The 22,937-nt window shown below is 39.5% G+C and overlaps 1 protein-coding gene across 1 annotated transcript in view; it reads right to left on the bottom strand.

The window, feature by feature from the left end:
* Positions 1 to 22,937, bottom strand: part of LOC124622676 — an 87,572-nt gene that overhangs the window by 5,772 nt on the left and 58,863 nt on the right. Inside the window, exons 10-13 of the mRNA XM_047148467.1 lie at positions 22,396 to 22,560; positions 10,099 to 10,471; positions 9,419 to 9,645; positions 8,796 to 9,022 (exon numbers count right to left, since the gene is read on the bottom strand). Of these exons, the coding sequence (XP_047004423.1) occupies positions 8,796 to 9,022; positions 9,419 to 9,645; positions 10,099 to 10,471; positions 22,396 to 22,560 (992 nt within the window). The remainder of the gene's footprint in view (positions 1 to 8,795; positions 9,023 to 9,418; positions 9,646 to 10,098; positions 10,472 to 22,395; positions 22,561 to 22,937) is intronic.

Here is a 22,937-nt window from a genome sequence, read left to right as displayed (position 1 = left end):
GAATACACTCTTTCAAATTCTAAAGGTGGCAGGGGTAAAATACAGGGAGCGAAAGGCTATTTATAATTTGTACAGGAACCAGATGGCAGTTATAAGAGTCGAGGGACATGAAAGGGAAGGAGCGGTTGGGAAGGGAGTGAGACAGGGTTGTAGCCTGTCCCCGATGTTGTTCAATCTGTATATTGAGCAAGCAGTAAAGGAAACAAAAGAAAAATTTGGAGTAGGTATTAAAATCCATGGAGACGAAATAAAAACTTTGAGGTTCGCCAATGACACTATAATTCTGTCAGAGACAGCAAAGGACTTGGAAGAGCAGCTGAACGGAATGGACAGTGTCTTGAAAGGAGGGTATAAGATGAACATCAACAAAAGCAATACGAGGATAATGGAATGCAGTCGAATCAAGTCGGGTGATGCTGAGGGAATTAGATTAGGAAATGACACACTTAAAGTAGTAAAGGAGTTTTGCTATTTGGGGAGCACAATAACTGACGATGGTCGAAGTAGAGAGGATATAAGATGTAGACTGGCAATGGCAAGGAAAGCGTTTCTGAAGAAGAGAAATTTGTTAACATCAAGTATAGATTTAAGTGTCAGGAAGTAGTTTCTGAAAGTATTTGTATGGAGTGTAGCTATGTATGGAAGTGAAACATGGACGATAAATAGTTTGGACAAGAAGAGAATAGAAGCTTTCGAAATGTGGTGCTACAGAAGAATGCTGAAGATTAAATGGGTAGATCACATAACTAATGAGGAGGTACTGAGTAGGATTGGGGAGAAGAGGAGTTTGTGGCAAGACTTGACAAGAAGAAGGGACCAGTTGGTAGGACATGTTTTGAGGCATCAAGGGATCACAAATTTAGCATTGGAGGGCAGCGTGGAGGGTAAAAATTGTAGAGGGCGACCAAGAGATGAATACACTAAGCAGATTCAGAAGGATGTAGGTTGCAGTAAATACTGGGAGATCAAGAGGCTTGCACAGGATAGAGTAGCATGGAGAGCTGCGTCAAACCAGTCTCAGGACTGAAGACAACAACAACAACAACAACAACAACAACAACAGCCACTATTCACTACCAAAATACTCAGTTTTTGTTATACTCATCTGTATTCCCCATTTGTCACATCCCCGATATAAAAATTGTATTACGAAATGAAGATCGCATTCATCTTGTGCTTTCTATGCCGATCATCAGCGAAACTTAACAAAAATACCTGTACATCGTTAACAATGCTCCCCATTTCTTCACAACTGTTTTTCTGTTTTTCCATTTATAAATTGAACAAGATGGGTTCCATATTGCAGCCTTGACTCAGCCATTTTGTGACAACAGGTTCTGATAGTTTTGAGTCTCTGAGTATTACCTTGTCTGCTCTCTACATTTCAATAATACTCTGTAAATGATAGTCATGTATAAATCGCAATTTTGAATTTTTGACCATCTCTCTACATGTATCAGTAATTAATTGTCCAGTTGCCTTCATGCCAGAAGGGGGGAAAATTCCCCAAAATTTTAAGTACTACCAAGCTGATGTGTTCGTTAATCGATGTAATTCTATCAAGCAGTACCCTACTAATGTTTTTCCTACTCATCCACATGAAAATATGTTTTTCCTACTCATCCACATGAAAATACATTTTCTACATTTAGAGCGAGTTCCCACATTCATCACACCAACTAGAAATTTTGCCTTAAGTCATTACTCAACAATCAAACCTACAGCGTCATCACCAACAGCCATAAACTGCAGCTCACTTTGTCCATTAAATCATTTATGTATATAGAGAAAAGAGGAGTCCTATTACACTTCCCAGAGGCATTTCTGACGACATCCTTGTCAATGATGAACACTCGCCACCAAGGACAATGTATTTGGGTTCTACTACTTAAAAAGATCTGGGAACCTAAACCATATGCTTGGACCTACATGATGCCTCCTGTCCAACGCTTTCCGGAAATTTAGATATATGGAATCTGCCTGTTGCCCTCCATTGACAGTTTATAGGATATTGTGAGAAAAGAGCAAAGCCAAGTTTCACATAAGCAATGCTTTTTAAATCTGTGCTGATTTGTACAAAGAAGCTTTTTTGTCACAAGGATATTTATTATATCCTAATTCAGAACATGTTAAAGAATTCCACAGCGAAGCGATGTTAACAATATTGGTCTGTAATTATGCAGGACCATTCTTTTCACCTTTCTTGTATACAGATTTTAACTGTCACATTTTTCCCATTGCTTGTGGCTTGGGGCAAGAGGTTTGCAATAAATGCAAGCTAAGAGTATGTGCTGCAGAATAGGTTCTGTAAAACTGAACTGGAATTCCATGGCAACTTATTTGTTTCCAACTCTTTCAGCTCCTTCTGTATGCCATGAATGCCTATTTCTATGTCCTCCATGCGGAACCTGTGCAAGAGTCAAATGATATTATGTTTGTATAATCCTTTTCTTAAATGTAATTCTTCAGATTTTCCTTTGCTGTCTTCTTCTGCAACCCCCGACCGGTTGACGAGTGACTGGACAGAAGCCTTTGACTCACTTAGCTACACTGCCTCTAAGCAGTGGTATAGTTAGACTAGGCAATTTCACCTAAACACTGGAAACGAAGTCCCTCTTAAAATTTCTTTCACAAGCTGCAACAACGATATTTTACTCCTCCAGGTGAAGCTAGTCACTTATCCCATAATATATGTATGGCCAAATTGTTCTTGTTACCAACAAGACAAAGCTACTATGGATAAAATTACATCTCCTACACCTAAACAAAGTGACTCCGTAAAATGTCGCAACATGTTGTACAAATTATACTGCTATAGACAGGAAGTTGTTGAAGTGTGGGCTTTTCATGTCCACCAAGAACTTCTCATATTGTTCTTCACCATACACACTCTCTACGAAGACTCTTGGCAATGTGGTTGAATCAATGCTAATCGAAGGACCTTGACCAGCACTGACACCTTCCCGGTCAATGCCAACCTTCATTAGTAGATAGAGCAAGTCACCTTGTTTTGTACATGTAACCATATGACTGCTTAATGTGCCTTATAACAAATTCTTGAGTAATTTCAACAATAGTAATCTAATACTAAGTAAACTCCGCATGGTAGTGTGAACAAGACAGAATTGTGACAACAATTCAAGTGTATGTTTATGCTATCGCAAGAAAAATATCAGACTCTGAAACCAGACTACTCATACGGAAATCTTGTGAAAGGGTTTACATTACTGTGTTCCATTTTTCAAGAAAATTGAACCATAAATCATAATGCAGGACTTGTACCGAACCAAGTGGAGCTGTTGAACTCTCAAAAAAAGGAGAAATTTTTGCTATACATAAACTTGCAATTTAATAGTTCCAGATCTGTTTAGAATGTACTTAACGAGGCAAGTACTTGCTAATTGTGGTACTTGCTAATTGTGGTGGTGGTGGTAGTATCAAGTGATATAAGAAAGTGTGCAGATGTTCGCATACCCATGCATGGGCATTTCTTGCAAAATATCATTATTAACCTTTTCTGCTGAAGGTCAAGATGAAAAACGTACCTGAAGTGTTGTGCTATTATTGCTGAAATCTCTCTGTTTCTCGAAGGCACTTCTTTCTGTTGTGGTATGACATCACCGTGTGTTTGATGGTATTCATAACCAAAGCAGTGAAAGCACCAAGTGAACAGGATGAAACCCATTTACTTGCATACACTTCTTTCATGTTAAATATATGATGAAATCAAACTTTGTTTACATTTATGAAGACTGCTATGGGAGGTTACTTTGACACATACATATATCAAGTGCATGTTAAGTTTATGTAAAACATTTGGGGCTGACAGCTGGTTTTGTACAAGGTTATCGATCTTTTTGGCATTAGCTCAATGTGTTATGAGAAATGTGGAACAAATTTTAGTTGCCATAGGGTCCACAGCCAAAACAAATTTTCCAACTTACAGTTATCTGCCACACTGGCTGTTCATTACTTGGATTAGGTTTTATTTTATTTTATATTCATCACTACTTCACAGTTTGGACAGTGTAGCCATTTTCAAGTGTGTCGGCAATAGTGTAATTCATCAAATGAGTTACAGTTGAAATGAAACGGGGTGACTGGATTTTCAAAGTACCAACATGACACCAAGTTATCACTTACAAGTATAAGAACACTGGGCAGCAACCTTCATGGCTACAACTACACTGATAGAACTGTGTAGCAATCAAGAATATGAAATAAAAATTATGCAATGACAGCCTGAGTGGAAGACAAATGTAACTTAGAAAAATTTGTAACCATTTTGCAGTCACTTACACTGATCACTTTTCCCCTGTTATATAGAATATTTGACAGTTACATACTCTTGCCAAAGAGTGAAAATATTGAAAGAAGTGTCATTTGAATCAGTATACATGGTAAATGACAGACTTTCCTTCTCAAGTATAAACTGCAATAACTAATTCTTCAATTTCTCAGAAACGATATGGCCACAGATCTGAGCTGTGCAAGTAAAATTTCCTCATTTTCAACTGCTGTAATATTTTCACCTGGCCAGAAACGGATCCTGCCTCATGACCTTTCACCTTGACTGTATCAAAGACACTGGTATAGTGACCAAAACAATTTCACAGGAGTTACTCTTGAGGCCCCCACTACTAGTGTGATGCTGTAGTCTAAATTGGAGGACTGGAAGGACTAAGCTCCCTGACAATAGGACTGTTAGTCATGTAATAAGATGTGTCAGTATAAGCTAAATTTCATTTTCTAGCATTTTAAAATTTTATCTGGAATGGGGCAAGACAGTTGTGGGTTGTATAACTTTTAAAATTAAACTTATATAGTGTTAATGGCAATGGCAAATTTTGTGATTTCAATCTTTTTTGGTTTATGCAAAACTGAGTACTATTTTTCATATGTTGTTGTTGTTGTTGACTTCAGTCCATAGTGGTTTGATGCAGCTCTCCATGCTATTCTGTCCTGTGCAAGCTTCATCATCTCCCAAGTACACATCCTTCTGAATCTGCTTACTGTATTCATCTCTTGGTCTCCTCCTACGATTTTTACCCTCCACGCTGCCCTCAAATACTAAACTAATGGTTCCTTGACACCTCAGAACATGTCCTACCAACTGATCCCTTCTTCTTGTCAAGTTGTGCCACAAATTCCTGTTCTCCCCAATTCTATTCAATATCTCCTAATTAGTTACGTGATCTACCCATCTAATCTTCAGCATTCTTCTGTAGCACCATACTGCGAAATCTTTTCTGTTCTCTTCATGTTTAAAACTATTTATCATCCATGTTTCACTTCCATACATGGCTACACTCCATACAAATACTTTCAGAAACAACTTCCTGACACTTAAATCTACACTCTATATTAACAAATTTCTCTTCAGAAATGCTTTCTTTGCCATTGCCAGTCTACATTTTATACCCTCTCTACTTCGACCATCATCAGCTATTTTGCTCTCCAAATAGCAAAACCTCATCTACTTTAAGTGTCTCATTTCCTAACCTAATTCCCTTAGTATCACCTGATTTAATTCGACTACATGCCATTGTCCTTGTTTTGCTTTTGTTGTTGTTCATCTTATATCCTCCTTTCAAGACACTGTCCATTCTGTTCAACTGCTCTTCCAGGTCCATTGCCATCTCTGACAGAATTACAATGTCATCGGCAAGCCACAAAGTTTTTATTTTTTCTCCGTGGATTTTAATTCCTACTCCAAATTTTTCTTTTGTTTCCTTTACTGCTTGCTCAATATATAGATTGGATAACATCGGGGATAGCCTACAACCCTGTCTCACTCCCTTCCCAAACACTGCTTCCCTTTCATGCCCCCTCGACTCGTATAACTGCCATTTGGTTTCTATACAAATTGTAAATAGCCTTTCACTCCCTATATTTGACTCCTGCCACCTTCAGAATTTGAAAGAGAGTATTCCAGTCAACATTTTCAAAAGCTTTCTGTAAGTCTTCAAATGCCAGAAATGTAGGTTTGCCATTCCTTAATCTATCTTCTAAGATAAGCCGTAGGGGCAATATTGCCTCGTGTGATCCATCATATGTTATGGAGCATAATATAAATGTTTTGGGACCTTAAATTCAGTTATTCTAATCATGCATTGGCTATATGAAAACAAAAATTTTGCATTTAGCCATATTCAATGAAACTGCAGTTGAGGAAAGTGCAAAGGATATGATCTGTCACTTAATGAAATACCAAATTCAAAGGTACACTGTGAACAGCTCGAAATAGATGTACATTGATGATGTTCAACCACATAAATTTGTAGCCTATCTGTCATACTGCAAGCATAGTCTGTAATGTTTATTAACTTGTGACAGCAATCTGTAAAATAAACTGACCAACGATTGGTTACTCCTGGGTTCCTACTTGTCACTGTAGATGCAGCTTCCTTATAGACCAACATACCTCACGCCCATGGCCTTGCCACGATTGAACACGACCTCTCCCAGTGCCCTGCAAAACCAACCACTTCATTCCTCGTACATCTAATGAAGTAAATTCTAACCCATAACTACTTTACCTTTGAAGGGAAGGTATGTAAACAAATTCATGGCACAGCCATGGGCACCTGCAAGGCACCCTTCTATGCCAACCTCTTCATGGGCCACCTAGAGGAAACGTTCCTAGCTTCCCACACTCCAGTCTGGTTCAGGTATATTTATGACATCTTTATGATCTGGACCCAATGCCAGGATGCCTTATCCTCATTCCTCCATCCACTTCAACTGGTCCTCCTCCACCCATCATGCCACCTTCCTAGCTGTCAATCCCCTCTTAGATGGCTCCATCCACACCTCGGTCCACATCAAACCCACCACTCACCAACAGTACCTGCACTTTGAGAGCACCACCTCTTCACATCAAAAAATCCCTCCCATAGAGGCAGGCCACCCACGGCAGACGTATCATCTGCAGCGACGAGAACTCCCTCGCCCAGTATGCTGAAGGGCTTACAAAGACCTTTGCAGACAGTCAATATCTCCCATGCCATATCCGCACACACATCTGATCCTCATATCCATCCCAAGAACGAACCACAAAGAATAGCCCCCTTGTCACCTAATATCGCCCGGGACTGGAACGACTGAATCATGTCCTTTATCAGGTTTTTTTATTATGTATCACCATGCCCCAAAATGAGGGACATACTACCCAAGATACTTCCATCCCCTCCCAAAGTGGTGTTCCCCACCCAACCTCCACAACATCCTAGTCCATCTCTATGCTACTCCCAACCTCGATCCCCTCCCACAGGGATCATACCCTTGTGGAAGACCCAGATGCAAGACCTGCTCTATTCACCCACCTAGCGCCTCCTACTCCAGTCCCATCACAGGCTTACCCTGCCCCATCAGATGCCTGGCCACCTGTGAAAGCTGCCATGTTATATACCAGCTCTGCTGCAATCACTGTACAATGTTTTACATTGGTATGACAACCAACCAGCTGTCAACTAGAATAAATGGCCACTGTAAAACTGTTACCAAGAACTATGTGGACCACCCAGTGGCCCAACATGCAGCAGGTCACAATATGCGGGATTTCAATGGCTGCTCCACACCCTGTTCCATCTGGATCCTCCTCACCACCATCAGCTTTTCTCAGCTGTGCAGATGGGAGCTACCCCTACAGCACATCCTTCGCTCCTGAAACCTCCCTGGCCTAAACCTAAGGTAACTCGCTGTCCCCCCACCCAGTAGTGTGTGTGTATGCACACACGCACATGCACAGCAATCCTTTCCCTTTACTCACGCCCTAGTCTGTGAAACCGTGTGCTCAGCTGTCTGCCACTTGTCCATCTACCTGCACCCCTAGCTAGCCCATGGATGGCTCCCCACTCTCCCACGAGCCACTGGACGCTTCCTCCCCCAACTCCCTTGCTGCCTCCCGACTCTCTCCATCCCTCACTCCTTCCCACTCTGCAACCTCACCTCATCCCACTACACTCATCATGGGCCAGGAAAGAGCTGGCAGTTGAATGATCACAATGTAGGGAGACAGGTGTGTACATGTGAGTAAGTGGGCGACAGGTGTGCATGCGTGTTAATAGTCATTTTCCCTCTACAAAAAATGGCTCTGAGCACTATGGGACTCAACTGCTGAGGTCATTAGTCCCCTAGAACTTAGAACTAGTTAAACCTAACTAACCTAAGGACATCACACACATCCATGCCCGAGGCAGGATTCGAACCTGCGACCGTAGCGGTCTTGCGGTTCCAGACTGCAGCGCCTTTAACCGCACGGCTCCCTCTACAAATATAGTCACAAAGGTGGGCCGTACAGGAAGAAGAGAGGGTAATGGCAGTATTGTCGATGCCGAACACCACCTGTTGCACATACTTCAGTGAATTCCTGAGTCTTGCAACAAGCAGAATCTGAATGCAATTTATCCCATAAGTGACAAGTCTCATTTGTTTACATTATATATATTGGTTACCAGGGTAAAAAAAACTATCAGTAACAAATATAATTGTATGGAAAACATTATCCACATTATAAACACATTTACAGTCTGCACTGGCTGTCTTCATACGACAATAATCAGAAAATACTGAATGCCAACTGGTTACCGAAGTTTTCCACGTCAGATGAGCAGAAATAGCCTACACACCCCATCTTTGTTCATGAACCAAGAATGAAATTTCCACTCTGCAGCTGTGTTAATTTGAGACTTAAAACTGTGTGCCAGACCAGGACTTGAATCTGGGACCTTTATATTTAGAGTTTTTGTAATTACAAGTCTGAAATGTTTGTGTAGAGAAGGTAAGCTTATTACCTTAAGATCTTCGTAACACAATGGATGATATACATGACCGTCTACACGAATAGCCATGCGCAGATGCCATTCTTCACGCTCTTCATTATAGAACTGTTCAAAGTGATCATGGCAAACGTCACATACGGCATCCTCTTGGCCTTCAGCTGATACACTTGGAATTTCATTTGAAGATTCTTCAGATGTTCCAGCTGCTCCTGCCTGCTGGGTCTCAAACCAACTTTGAGCTAAGAAGGGAAAGGAAAACAAACATTAACACACAATGGAGCTAACCAAACAACTACAATCCTTACATTATAGAGTAAGTAAAGTGATTACAGAGGAAAAACTACGGGAGAAACTATGAACGCAACTGGCACCAGTTACGATCCAATGAAAGGCAGTCCTAAACATTTAATTGGGGTTAAGGAAACAGTGAACTAAAATTTTTGGATTCTATCCTCAAAAAGTTTTTATTTAGTGCCTCTGTGCACCTGATAATGTGAATTTCATGGATTGACTTCCTTTAGCTTAAAGTCTCATATAAAATTTGACACTTAAAAAGATAAAATACACATAACCACTTGGGTGGCTGCAAGGCTCAGAGGGACAGCAACAAAAGAACTTGAATGTTTGTGCCTTACCTCTCTCTTCAAGGTCTTCAATTTCCTCAAACTGGATCCAGTCTGAGACATCATAATACCATTTGCGACTCTGAGCCTTTCTCGTGCTGTCACGTTCTCTCCTGTTCTGTCTGAAGTGCCAATCCAAGTGCTGTGAATACTTCATTGTATGCTCAGGTGGGAAACGCACACCACAAGAGCTGCATTGAATCCCTGAGTATAACTGTGCCACAAGAGCAGGTTGCCGTCTAAAGTCAAACAGAAACATGTTTATCAGGAACACTTAAGACTGAAACATATGTACTTGTCATAAAAACACTGACAGAAATGATTGACGATCTTATAATTTCTGCATATCACTATATATTATATTACTCTGGTCTGTGAAATATATACAAAATAATAATAAATGAAGAACCAATCAGTAAGTTAAGAAAAGTGTTTTGCTAAGGCTTTGTCACTTTTATTTTAATGCTGGAAGGCAGCAGCAGTTCAGCAGCAATGTATCTCGGGGCACCTGAGGAGATACCTAAATTCTTACCGTCTCCAATGAACGACACCTGTAGCACATGCAAATTCAGGTAAGATGGAAACTCCACAATATGAAGCTTAAGACCATTGTATGTATGAAATGCTCAGTGTTGGGATACTATTTCCATTTTCTTACTCAGACAAATAAAAAAACTCTGCTGTATACTCACACTCGTAGTGTTTCTGGCTGAGAAAAGTCAACTGGTTTGATCTGGGTGGCCGGATCATCTGCAGTCTTTTTCTCCTCAGCTGCACCTGTTCCTGAGGTACTCTGACCTGCTGGTACAATTCCTGTAGCAACAAGCTTGCGGAATAATTCCTCAACATTAACTTCTCCTAATCCTGGCAGCAATGACAAAGTGCTTGATGATGTAGTCTGCTGCTGTTGCTGCTGCTGCTGCTGTTGCTGCTGTGACTGCGACTGTTGCTGTGGCTGTGTGGTACTTGAATCTTGCTGTTCCACACAATACCCAACACCTGAAGCAGCAGCAGGGGCCATTGATGCTGGAATCAAACTTGTCAGCATCTCCAGTGGAAGTTGGCCTGCAATGATAGTATATAAAAAAAATTACTGCACCTCCAAGAAAGTTAATAAAACACAATATTATAACTAGCTTAGACACGTTTTGCTACTACACCATTCATCAATGTCTGATAAAGACATCTGTCAGTACCACCTGTCAATTTACTGCTGTTTGCTGTGTATAAAATGTCTGGAAGAAGTATAGGGCAGTGGCTCATTGTTATGTATGTTCATTAACTCCTTTGACTGCTACAGATGAGATTTCTGCATTCTGTGCTGAGAATAGCTTTATTGTCACTGTACAGCTTGCTTAATGCTGCTACCTGTGCTGAGAAACATCGTCCAATTTTAAGCAAATTATTGAGTGAAAACAATTTGATGCTTGCACATTTTACAGTCCGATATCTTCGCTTGATGAAGGACTAAATCTCTTTTCGTTATTCATCAAAGTTACTGTACTGTATCAAAATAAGTAAGAGTTTGCCGAGGTAAAAACACAATGCATATACTTTGTGTACGGTTGAGTTTACCCGTACATTACTTTGTATGAAATAGAGATAAAATTCTGATATCTTATCTAAAACTGAGAGCAGCACAGATACTAGTTGTTATACCCGAAAGACAGCCCTGTTCATCCTGCCCATCAGGAGTCAACATGGTCATAACAATTGTCACATTTCTTAAATGTCTGAAGATATCACAATGAGGTTTTGTCCCAATGATAGCATGCAAAGAGACATGTGTGTTGTATTTTTTATTCACCAATATACAGAAGTAATCCACAGCAGTGAGTGAGTCGGTTGAATGGGACACGTGAACAGCATTTAAGGAAAACCCAGAAGCCATGTAGCATCCAGTTAAAGTATCCACAGCAGTCATGGATTAAGAAGCAAAGTACAGTGCAAAGGTTATCACACAAGAGGCAAGCAGTGGCATGTAAGTGAAAATTTGGAGTATGAGGGACCAGAAGAAAGGAAAGAGGTATGTGGAAGTACAAAACTCCCATACCTTGTCTGCGACAGCATCATTTAATTCTGATATACCTGAGTTTTCCATTCACTCAACCAAAGAGCAAGATCTTTCTGACTGCTCCAAACACACTTGGTGCTTTGACTGCTACATGCAAACTAAGTTCCTTTTATTCGGGCTGCTATCTGGGGATGAATCACCACGTAGCCAGCCTCTCTCTGTGCTGAATATTTTCTGGAGTGTGCAGTGGCTATTTCATCCGTTCATCTGTTGATCCCTGAGTGGTCATAACTGAAACACTCGTCACTGTACTACCTCCAGAAAGAATAAACCCAGTCTGAGCTACCTTTATGATGATTCTGGTCATAATGTCATGCTGTTTATAGCAGAAGGGGATATAGTGACCACCTCTCATATAACTCTAATACGCAGTGTAACAACAATGGAAATTCCCAGATGGAATGATACGTAAAATGGCAGATACGTAAAAACCACACCCCCCCCCCCCCCCCCCTACAGCTAACTAATTTGTGCCACATAGAAACGCTCAACAGAATGCAGTGTTTACACTAGATTTTGGAGCTCTTGCTGTCTCTCTAGCAAAAGTACACTCGCACCTGCAGCCACTGTGAAAGGATTTGGGTGTGTGTGTGTCTGACCGTATGTGATAGTTATGTCCTTTTGCTAGAGAAAGAGCAGGAGCTTGAAACCTAGAGTAAATAGTATTCTTCTGAGTGCTTCTATGCACTATACATCCATCAGCTATAGGCGAGTGGTTGACTTTCCTTTATTTTATGCTCTGATACACTAGCGTTTACTGTGAACCGTAGTAAGAACAACACACTGCTTTTGATGAACTTGGTGTCACAACAGTTTAAATTAGGTTCGTTTGAGCAGCCAGCCCACACGCATGTGCAGAGCTGAAGTTTTGTATGAGAAGCTTCATCTCCCCCTTCTCACTGTGAAGTGTGGCTGTTAGCCGTATAAGCAGCAGCTGAAAACTGCCAGATGCTTCCTGGGAAATTTTTGTGTTACGGCCAAGCTGCCAAATTTGCTCATGCACAAAGCAGTCAGAATTGTTGAACATTACTCTTGAAATGGACTGAACTAAGGCAACCAAAAGTCTTCGTACTATGGCAGAGGCAGGTAAATAACTGACGCTATGCGGTCTATGCAGTCATACTGCCCTACTCAAGCACCTGCAAACAGGAGTGCCCAATGGGCTCGTGCATGCGCAGGACATGTTCAATAGGGCCAACTGGCAGGTATCCTTTAGTACCTGCATCTGCCTGCACACAAGATGACGTGCTCGTAGATGTCTGTGCCCTGTGTGGCAGCATTGGAACAGCCTCCCTTGAATGCTGACATAGGCAGACAAACTGTGTAGTGTATGGAGTAAATAAGAGTGAGTAAGGTGCGAATGTCCTGTATGGTAACTATTCGAAGTGTTGCTGATGCTTTTAATTACTTCTTGTAAACCAAGAATGCCTGGATGACAGAGATTGAGCTTTCTTGGCACATTGATTCTCCATGTTTAGTCTTTTGGGTGGAACTTATTAACACTGCAGAATCTTAAATCTTCAATTGTTTCCTGTTCCTCTCTGCTAGCAAGGTAACTCTTTTGCAACCAACTTTCAAAGGAAGATGTTTGTATGTCCGAGAACTCCTTGTAAGTATACCATTACAAAAATTATTGCCAATCAGGTTCACCTGTTATGCCGACAACTGTTTTTCACACAAACTCAAATAGGTTTCAACATCTTTGTAGCATCCTCAGGGGGCAATTCTTAAATTTTCTACGCAGTTGGTTCCATAGTGGAATGGAGAGTAGTCTCCATGTGACCCGCCTTCACGTTTCACGATTTTGCTATTCTAGCTTCCTTTACAGCTCTCACATCAAATGCATTTGGCTTTTATTAATCTTTTCCACAGAGACAGTTGATTCACTTGAAATGAAGTGTTTCATTCCACACTTTTGGCTAGTTTCAACTGTTCACTGAATTTGAAGTGCATGTTTTCATATTCAGGCATGTATGGTACTATGCCACAATAAAGAACCAGTTATAATATACTACAGATACTCCAAGAAAATTGGCTTCCTAAAAGCCACACTCAAAAGCTTTAGCAGAATTTTACACATCTTCCTTCCATGAAACACAATGTTTTTCGATCACAAGATATGTTTCAACACTCATCTCATACTCCTCTAGGCTCTATATTATTTCTTAATTTGTGTTGTTTACATCTTAAACTTACAGAACACCTTTCTTTAGTAAGTTGTAGCTGGTAGCACACAGTGTTTCATCACTGTAACTGCCTATTATACAGTTTCTTGGCTTCCCAAATAACCTTACTAATTTTTATATAGTTTGAGAAAGTCATGAAAAGCTCATTGTTCTTAGTTCTGGTGTACAGAAATACCTTTTTTATTTTTGCAAAAAATTTGTATTCCTCCTTATTAGCTTTTTGCAGTGCTATTTGGATGTAAATTTGATTAGAAATGTCTACATAACAGTATTACAAACCACAAATTTAAAAAAAAAATATTATGGTATTTTCGTGTTGTACAGTCTAGTTTTGAAATGAATTTTGTGCCAAGGACTAAAACACTTGCCTGAAGAAGAATAATTCCGTATGTCCCCTCCAAACAAAATGCGACAGTGCTGCACATAATCACATGATGCCCCACTACACAAAGTTCCAGACAGAAATGCAACAAAAGGAATATGAACAGAGTAAACACTTCCAATGTCATCATACCTGCGCATGTACAGTAACATCTATTTTCGAGCACTCTTTGGGAGCTGCTCAAACAAATCTATTTCTGACTGGTCACAGGAAAATACAGCGAATGAAGATGAATTATGTTACAGGTGAGAATGAGCAATTAATTTCTTAAATCACAGACCTTTTACTCTCATTTTAAACTAACACTTTGAAGACCAGCTACTTAGAAAAATTTCAGGCCCAGAAGACCAAACATTTATGTCATTATTTAAAATCTTACTGGCACATTTGTGTTTGATATGTGAAAGCTTAGCTTTTCATGTAGCTATACTTTATGTATATTAATTTAAACCATGAGTTTTCCAACTTGTGTGTTCACACTGCTTAACAGTGATGTTGCTACTGCCCGACTATATCACATGTCCTATACTCAGAATATCTACAGGCATCGGCTGGTGAGACTACATGATGTGAGCTATGATTGGCTGACAAAAACACGTTGCAATCTCCATTTCAATGCTTTGGAAAGTAACGTTCTGTGTTTGGTGGAATTGGCATTTATACTTTTGTAATACGAAAATATGCTGTGTGCATGTTACTATGCATCAAAGATCTTTCCAAAACACTTATTTTTTTGCTGTGTTTCACTTCGTAAAGTGCCGGGAAGTTCTAGACCGGTGTATAAAATCTTTGCCATTCAAAGGATAGATAAGTTTTACAATTTCAAGGGAAAGTATAAGGTTATGTTACACAGAGAACATGTATCTTCATCAGGAAAAATGTGCATCTTCAGCCAGGAAAAGTGTGTTTTTAACTGACAAATCCAGGATTTATTTATTTATTTTGTGTGTGTGTGTGTGTGTGTGTGTGTGTGTGTGTGTGTGTGTGTGTGTGCGCGCGCGCGCGCCCTGGTGTAACACATCTGAAATCCAGTAATATTTGTCTGTAAACATGATTGCTGGTAGAGCTTCAAAATCAAATGATGTATAGTTTACCACTACGTTTCATGCACGTGAACTCTGATAACATTTCTGTACACAACTTCAAAAACCAAATATCTGGTTCTAGGGATACTTTTCATTTGTGTCCAAGAAGTAGTTGTACACCGGAAATGAACAATGATCTGTAATTTTGTATCATTTACACTATATACACTTCGTTCTTAATTTTTATACTTCATGAACTAAGTAGATATTACAGCATATGAAATTGGTGAGGTCTGTGTGATTGTCCATGCAATAATTCTTCCTTTTGATCCCACCTTTGTACTGGCACTGACAGAATTACTACTATATTTTTACTTTGCTTCTATTTTTAATTTTTTTTTTGTCAGGGTCTAACCATGGCACAGTATTTAGCTGTTTACTGTATTTTCTACATTTGTACCTAGCGCTTTGATGTGCTTCCTGTTTTGAGCAAACTACTGTTTTACGAAATGGCATACCTTTCCTTGCGTGTTCATTCTCAATAATATTTGAGAAATGTCTTGGAGTAAATCATAGAACAATCTAGACATCAAAGTACCTTCCTCTGTTGCTTTTACTCTTTTCTATGACATACATTCCAACAAATTATTTTACGAGCACACAAGACACTCCGCTGCTATTTGCATATTTCCATCTTTCCTTTGGTCTGTGGAAAAAGTTCTACTACCACTTCAGTCTTCTGCACTGATTTTGCAACCCAATAGTATGACAGTACAGCCAGCCGCTTCCATACTAGAGTTGCAATCTGGATCACACTGTGGTTTCTTGATTCTTTCACCAGTTTGTCTATCAGTTTTTTCATCTCAAACACTTCTACGGTATTACAATTCTCTCTGATCATAATACCTCACTGCACGGAAAGCATCACATAAGTTTCAGTTCATCTTGTGATTTTCACACGGTGCACCTGTTCCTATGAAGTTGTACTGTTGTTGCTATATAGTTATAAAGCCTGAGAAACATATACCAAATGTTAAATAGTTTCATGATTGTTGTCGCTATGCCACCTCTTTCTCCAAATTGTGGAACTGATTTCCAATGTTTTGGCTGTGGAATGCCATATGAACTTGCACAACTACGTTCCTTGTTGCAAATAACCTGTCTCCTTCGTTGTTGAAATTCTTAAAACTAGCAGAAACAATAGGCCCCAATGGGACAGCCTCTTTATGGACTTTAGGGAGGCCATATAATCTAGGTGGTACAGCACACTAAGAATTAAGACTCTTGATAGTCTCCTGTGACAAAGAACTTTTCTTCAGGAGGTTATTTGTCTTTCTCTCAACACTCTTAGTAGGGTCAGCTTTGCCTTGACACCGGTAATCCTATGGAATACAACAACACGGAGATTCTGGCTTGCACGTCCAGCTATTGGGATAGTGTTATTAAGGAAGCTGTTGAAATCAGACTATCAAGCAACCTTACTAACAGAGATGGTGGATTTTGTTTAAATGCTGCTTGGAATCTGGCTCTGTCTCTCATCAAAAACAGAGGGACAGAATTAGTGCTACCTCACCTGCTGATTAATAGTAACCATCGATATTTCTGATGTTGGTTATCTTTGGTTGTGTTGACACTTGTTCTGTGTGTGTGTGTGTGTGTGTGTGTGTGTGTGTGTGTGGTGCCTTCCTTGTTTCTCCTTTGTGAACCGAGGTATTAAATTTGCTTGCACATTTTTTCTTCCTTGCATTTGTGCCTTGAGAACGGCAGGGGGTGCTCCTATCGAAATATCGGCGGTGTTCAACGATGTCACCCGGCAGCAAACCCGTAAGTTATTCGAACATTCGATTTACCGGGAAAAGTTAAGGTCTCACACGATTCACGTTGTTTGTGAAACATCACCAGAAATACTTACATGAATATTTCACTTGACAATGAGAATAAATTCTGAAATCACACCTTAGTAAGCATGAAAAAATATGTAACTGCTGCAATGTTCCTTTATTTGAACTAGAAACATTTGAGCAATGTGAAGAGAGGAAAAGTGATAACTGCCACTACAAGTGGCCAAACCGCAAAACGTGCATTCCGAGTAATGCAAAGGCGTCATGATGTTCACAAATCTGAGCATGTACAGTGGAGACAGTTTGAAAATCATTGTGACTGGTAATGATACCTTCATTTGAACAAACCTGGTTACTCTGATCAGACATCATGCCATGGAGCCTGGCAGCAGCAGGAGACAAAGCACAAATTGTTCTGACTTTTATAGATTCAGATATGTGGAGCAGAGAACCCTGGTGTCAAAAAACTAAACGACGTACCGTATTTACTCAAATCTAAGCCGCACCTGAAAAATGAGACTCGAAATGAAGGGAAAAAAAATTTCCCGAATCTAAGCCGCACCTGAAATTTGAGACTCGAAATTCAAGGGGAAAGAAAAGTTTTAGGCCACATCACCAAATCAAAACAAAGTTGGTCCATTGTAATATGACACACAATTTAGGTCGAACGAATGACGATACAGCTACAGTAGATGGTTCGAGTCGTAAGCTTAGCAGTTAAGCTTTACCAGGTAGCCAGGTACCAGTCCGTATTTATATGGGTACCCTTCCTTTTTCACGTGCTTCGTCTGGTTTGAATTGATTGCTTATTTTTCTTTGATCTGATAAGCGCCGTTTTCTTTGTTATAGGTGTTTACGTCACTCTAAGCTGAAAATTCATTACTGTACTGTGTCATGCATTGTTTGTCGCATTCTGATAGTGCGTGTTCACGGCTTGTCGCCGCTCGCGGCTTGGCTTGCTATTGTGCGCGCTACAGCCGCTTACAATTAAAAAAAAATAAATAAATAAATATAAGAGGAATCGTCTCTTTAGCGAAACAATGGCAAGAGACTGCTATTTGTTGTTACTTACACTGCTGCTTTCTTTGATAATGATCAACAAGAACCAAATAATAGACTGCATATGATAGATGATGTTCTGAACGAGAGTTTAGCGAAAATTTTTCTCCGTTTGAAAATCTTTGCAGGCGCCTCTTTAGTACATTACATTCTGCACAGAAATTAGAGTCATCTTAGATTTAAAAATCTAGTCAATTGCTGTGCTTCATTTCTGACTGTATCACTATTAGGCATAAGAATAATATGAATATAAACATGACATGATATGTATATTCTTCCGCGTTTGCTGTTGTCTCACTCTAGTTTCATAGTTTATTAGGCAGACAGGATTTAAATGAGATAGCAGCAAACACGAAACAATACATGGCAAAATGTTTATATTCGTATTACTCTTATGGTGAAGAGAATACTACATGTGATTCACAATTCATAAAAGTTCCTATTAGCAATCATCTCTTCTCACGTGTAGGAAAAAATTCAGCGTAGAGTTGGCCATATTGACAAACATCCCAAACAGTCTTTCCAGTCGCCATCGGATTTTCATAGTACATTCAAATGCTGCAACATTCGAAGATGAACAATACGGAATTTGTATTTACTTCGTTGGATAATGTATGAAAATGCAGTGGTCGAAACTCGGGGCGGAGAAAAAAAGCTCGTCTTCCACCTTTTTCTTAATTTATTTACTGACGCAGAGGATTTGGTGCCAGTATTTATCTTTATGCCTACAAAGCATGCCTGTTTAGCGCTACATACATTCGACGGCAGAAGTTAAGTGTGGCGGCACCCACCAACACTTTTCAGAACTTCCGCTTGCTTTGCACTCGATTCTAAGCCGCAGGCGGTTTTTTGGATTACAAAAACTAGAAAAAAAGTGCGGCTTAGATTCGAGTAAATACGGTAACATTTGCTAACACTACTTGGAGGCCAACCCCATGACACATCTTATTATGTCAGTTTTTTCCCCTAAAGTGTAAATCATGGCAAAATTACAGATATGTTAACCAAAATTGGGAACAAATTAACATTTTGAACATAGGACATTTGATGAAAGCAATACAAGAAATGTTGTATATGTTGGCAAAACGTGACTTCCAGGAATGTAAAAGTGGGGTTACACTGTATACATGTAAATGTAGAAACTACACTGATTCTGGCATATATGCCTTGTGTGTAAATAACAGCTATTGTTATCTGTTACATTGCACATATTGGCAAAAATCAACTTTTCCTTGAGTCAAATGTATCTCTAAAATGTGTTTTTTTCCCCACACACATCAATACTTCTTTCAGATACTGAAGAATTTTCATCACCTGTAAAACAGGCATCTGATGTACATGGCTCTTGACTGTTGCCTCAAGATTTTGTTGATGTGTCACCACCACAACTGAAGCATTCATTCTCACTGCCATGTCTAGTGAGAATTTCCAAACTCTATTCCTCAGTATAATTATTGCGGTATGCCATCTTTTGCAAAATTTTAATCAATAGCTCATAAGTAAAAGCTAAATTGGAAACAGCAGCACACGATCACAGAAGCAAACACTACATAGGAATTCCAACTGAAGCACACAGTCACCCTGAGCAGCAGCCAGTTTTCACATATCCAGAGCACACGCGAATCAGTAAGGTAACACATGTTAACACACGTAGAGCAGTAGGCAGTAGGAGCAACGGTGCATGGCAACACATATAGAGCAGTCTAATGACTAAAACAAAGTAAACTGAAAAAGAGACATAAAACTGGTAGGTAACTTATACCTTGCCATGCTGAATATCCATATTTCATAAGCTTTAGGTGCATATTTCTACTATAGTGACCATCACGAACATAAACACCTCGAAGTCATTTCACCATCCTACAACATTGCCAATCAGTCATAATTCAAGAGTTAGTTACAATTCCAAAAAATAATTATCAGACTTCTCCTTTTTAGTGTAGTACTTTCCAAAAGTAAAAAAATTTTGCCAACTGCCACACGAAAATAAATAAATTAATTAAATAAAAATGAAAACTATCGTTACAAGAAATTTTGAAGAACAATATTTTTTGCTTTAACCTGCGGGAAAAACAGAATGACAGATGTACTTGGACGGAAAATAGTAAATGAACATTCTAAAAGTCCGTAGATGCACGATGTGAAAAAAAAATATTCAGGGATAAAAAATATTAGGTTGATGCGTACGTTCATAGACTTTTTTGTTTTGCCTGTCAGTGTTCTGGTAGCTATGGGTTTACTTATCAGTTGCCAATTTATTCATTTATTTATTTATTTTTTGCACACTGTTGCTATTTGAGTTTACATATTTTCATTTGGAAACAGTGGGTGGAACTGTGGATGCTAGAGAGGAATCTGAACATTTTTGAAATATTATTCTGTTTTGAGTTCAATATAGGGGTGACAGCAGTAGAGGCAGCCAGAGACATTTGTGCTGTGTATGAGGATGCTGGACAGAGCACGGGAATAAAATGGTTTCCTTGTTTTGAGGAGGATCATTTTGATATTAAATGACTTTAGTGATTCTCCATGTTCAGGAAGTTTGGGGTCTGATGAAAGCTGTTTAAACACATTAATTCACAATGATCCTCATTAGTATACTCAAGAATTGACAAAGGTGATGAACTGTGATCATACCACCATTGTGTGACAAATGCGTTCAGTGGAGAAAGTTCAAAAATCAAGTGTTGGGTACCTCTCATGCTCTAAGCCAAAGTACAAAAAGCAGCAGGTGGCCATATGTGCGTCTCTGCTTGCTCTTCGTCGATTGGCTTGTGAACAACACTGACCATTCCTCCTCTGTATCATTACAGTGGTGAGAAACGGCGTCTTTATCTTAAGATATAGAAAAGAAGGAATGGATGAGCCCAAACAAAGCAGCAACTCCCCTTACAAAGACCTGCACACTTCCACTGAAGATAATGTTATGCACCTGGTGGAACAGTGACTATGTGGTGTACTATGAATTGCTTCCCCGTAGTGCAACTGTCACTGCTGACACTTATTGGCAACAATTGAAATGTCTTGCAGATGCAATCCAAGAACAATGACCAGGGAGACTGCCTGAAGTGATTCTACTCTACTGCTTGCCTGCATTCTCCCAGACTGTCAAAAAACATTATACAGGAGTTGGGTAACATCTGAGGCACTATTACTGTATTGTGTCACCTATGAACACATTTTATTTGCAAGAGTCTCCTTTCACAGCAGTGCGCAAATACTTTTACGGCATTGCCAGGATTTCAGTTCCGACAGCTCACCTTAATACGACCGAGATTCCCGACTGCTCAAAAAGTTTTTATTTGCAGCTCTTACGGACCCTTCATCACTGTACCCATCACCCAAATCTCTGATAAACACTATGCAAAAGTAACTGTAGGTACTTTCAGGCTAATATTTCCATTTAAGTAAAGCAAAATATATTTTTGTGTGTAGTTATGTGAAACCATAAATTTTATATAAGCAGCACAAGTGGGTGCATTTTACACAAAACTTCATTCTTGCTACTGCAATGTATCTGCAGTCCATTACAAATTTCTGAATCAAAATCCAAGTGAGCAGAGAAGACAACAAACTGCGATCTCTAAGCCATTATTTTTTTTACAGAGATCACATTGTATTTTTCTATCCATCAGATATTCTCCTCTGTCATAGTATTTACTGCACTGTTAATATGGAGTGAATTTGCGTGGAATTTACACCATTCCTGGCTGCTTCACTGTTGGCTAGATCAGTAAAAAATCTTCAGTACATTCAATATGACTATTTTAGATTGTTTTCTAATGCCTTCTCACCCTTTACACACACTGACCGAAGTAATGCTATGCATAGGCCCTCGCTCCTGCATTTCAGTCGCTACCAAACACATATCAATGCACCGTGAAATCACACAATATCGCACAGAAACATACAACATTCAGCTGGTACTGGCCTACTGCACTATTAACTGTACATGTTAAGTGTACACAACACAATAAAGCTATGAGGCGAGCAAACCAGAGCGCTTAGTGTCGTTGGACTGCAGGAGCCAGAAGTGATCTTGAGGTGTCAATTTCATGATGGCCACTCTAAGTATTTTGTCTTATGATAGCACTAGTCTTATGTCGCAATGCATGTACGATTATGTACTTAATGATCTGCTGTCTTCAAATTTACTTCCGATGTGTAAGTCTTCTTTCAGAAAATTTGTCAAGTTATTCACATTCTTGCACACCAAATTATCTTAAAAATTGCACACTTGCACTGCTGTAGTTTTTGCAATATCTCTTCTTCAGCTTTTTCGTAACAACTTTATCTCAAGAGTGGCATCTGTTTTTTTCCTCTTCAAACGACAAGAGACATTTACACAAACTCTAACTACAAAGGCTTTTTTAAAAAATTAGTTTTGCCGAAACTACATGTAAAAATTGATGTCATCCTTACCAGGAGTTGGGCGCTGGGCAGTTAATGCTGGAACAGTACCAAAAGATGTGACTGCACTATTATCTACAGTCGTCGTTATGCCAACTGTTGGTGAATTTCTGGCACCTGAACTTTCCGGAGAATCTCGTCCCTGTTCTCGTTCAACCTTCCGCCGCGATGATGCACCTGTATGGTAAATGTTTCAAGTATGCATTAATTATTATCCAAGGTACTAGTTTTTCAAAGATCTACATCAATAAACTGGCAAATATATAAGTTCTGGGTGTATCTAGTGTTGTCCTGTGGCTAGCTCCCCTCTCCCATCTTTCTCCTCCTCAACCATCACCCTACTCCTTGATTTCACTTTTTACTTCTCATTTTTTTGATAAAATTTACCTTCTGTAAATGCAATAAAGAGGATCACCCATAATTCCATAAATCATCAAAAACAAACAAGATAATCACAGAAGGCAGATAACTTTACACTTCAGATAGTTGGCAGTTTCAAAATGAGGGCAATAAAGTTGGGGATGAAATTGGTGTTAACGGGATTCTAAAAACTA

This window comes from Schistocerca americana, chromosome 7 (assembly GCF_021461395.2).
Source record: "Schistocerca americana isolate TAMUIC-IGC-003095 chromosome 7, iqSchAmer2.1, whole genome shotgun sequence".
NCBI classification, from domain to species: Eukaryota; Metazoa; Arthropoda; class Insecta; order Orthoptera; family Acrididae; genus Schistocerca; species Schistocerca americana.
The sequence above is the reverse complement of the archived record's forward strand: the minus strand, read 5'-3'. Positions and strand labels throughout refer to the sequence as shown.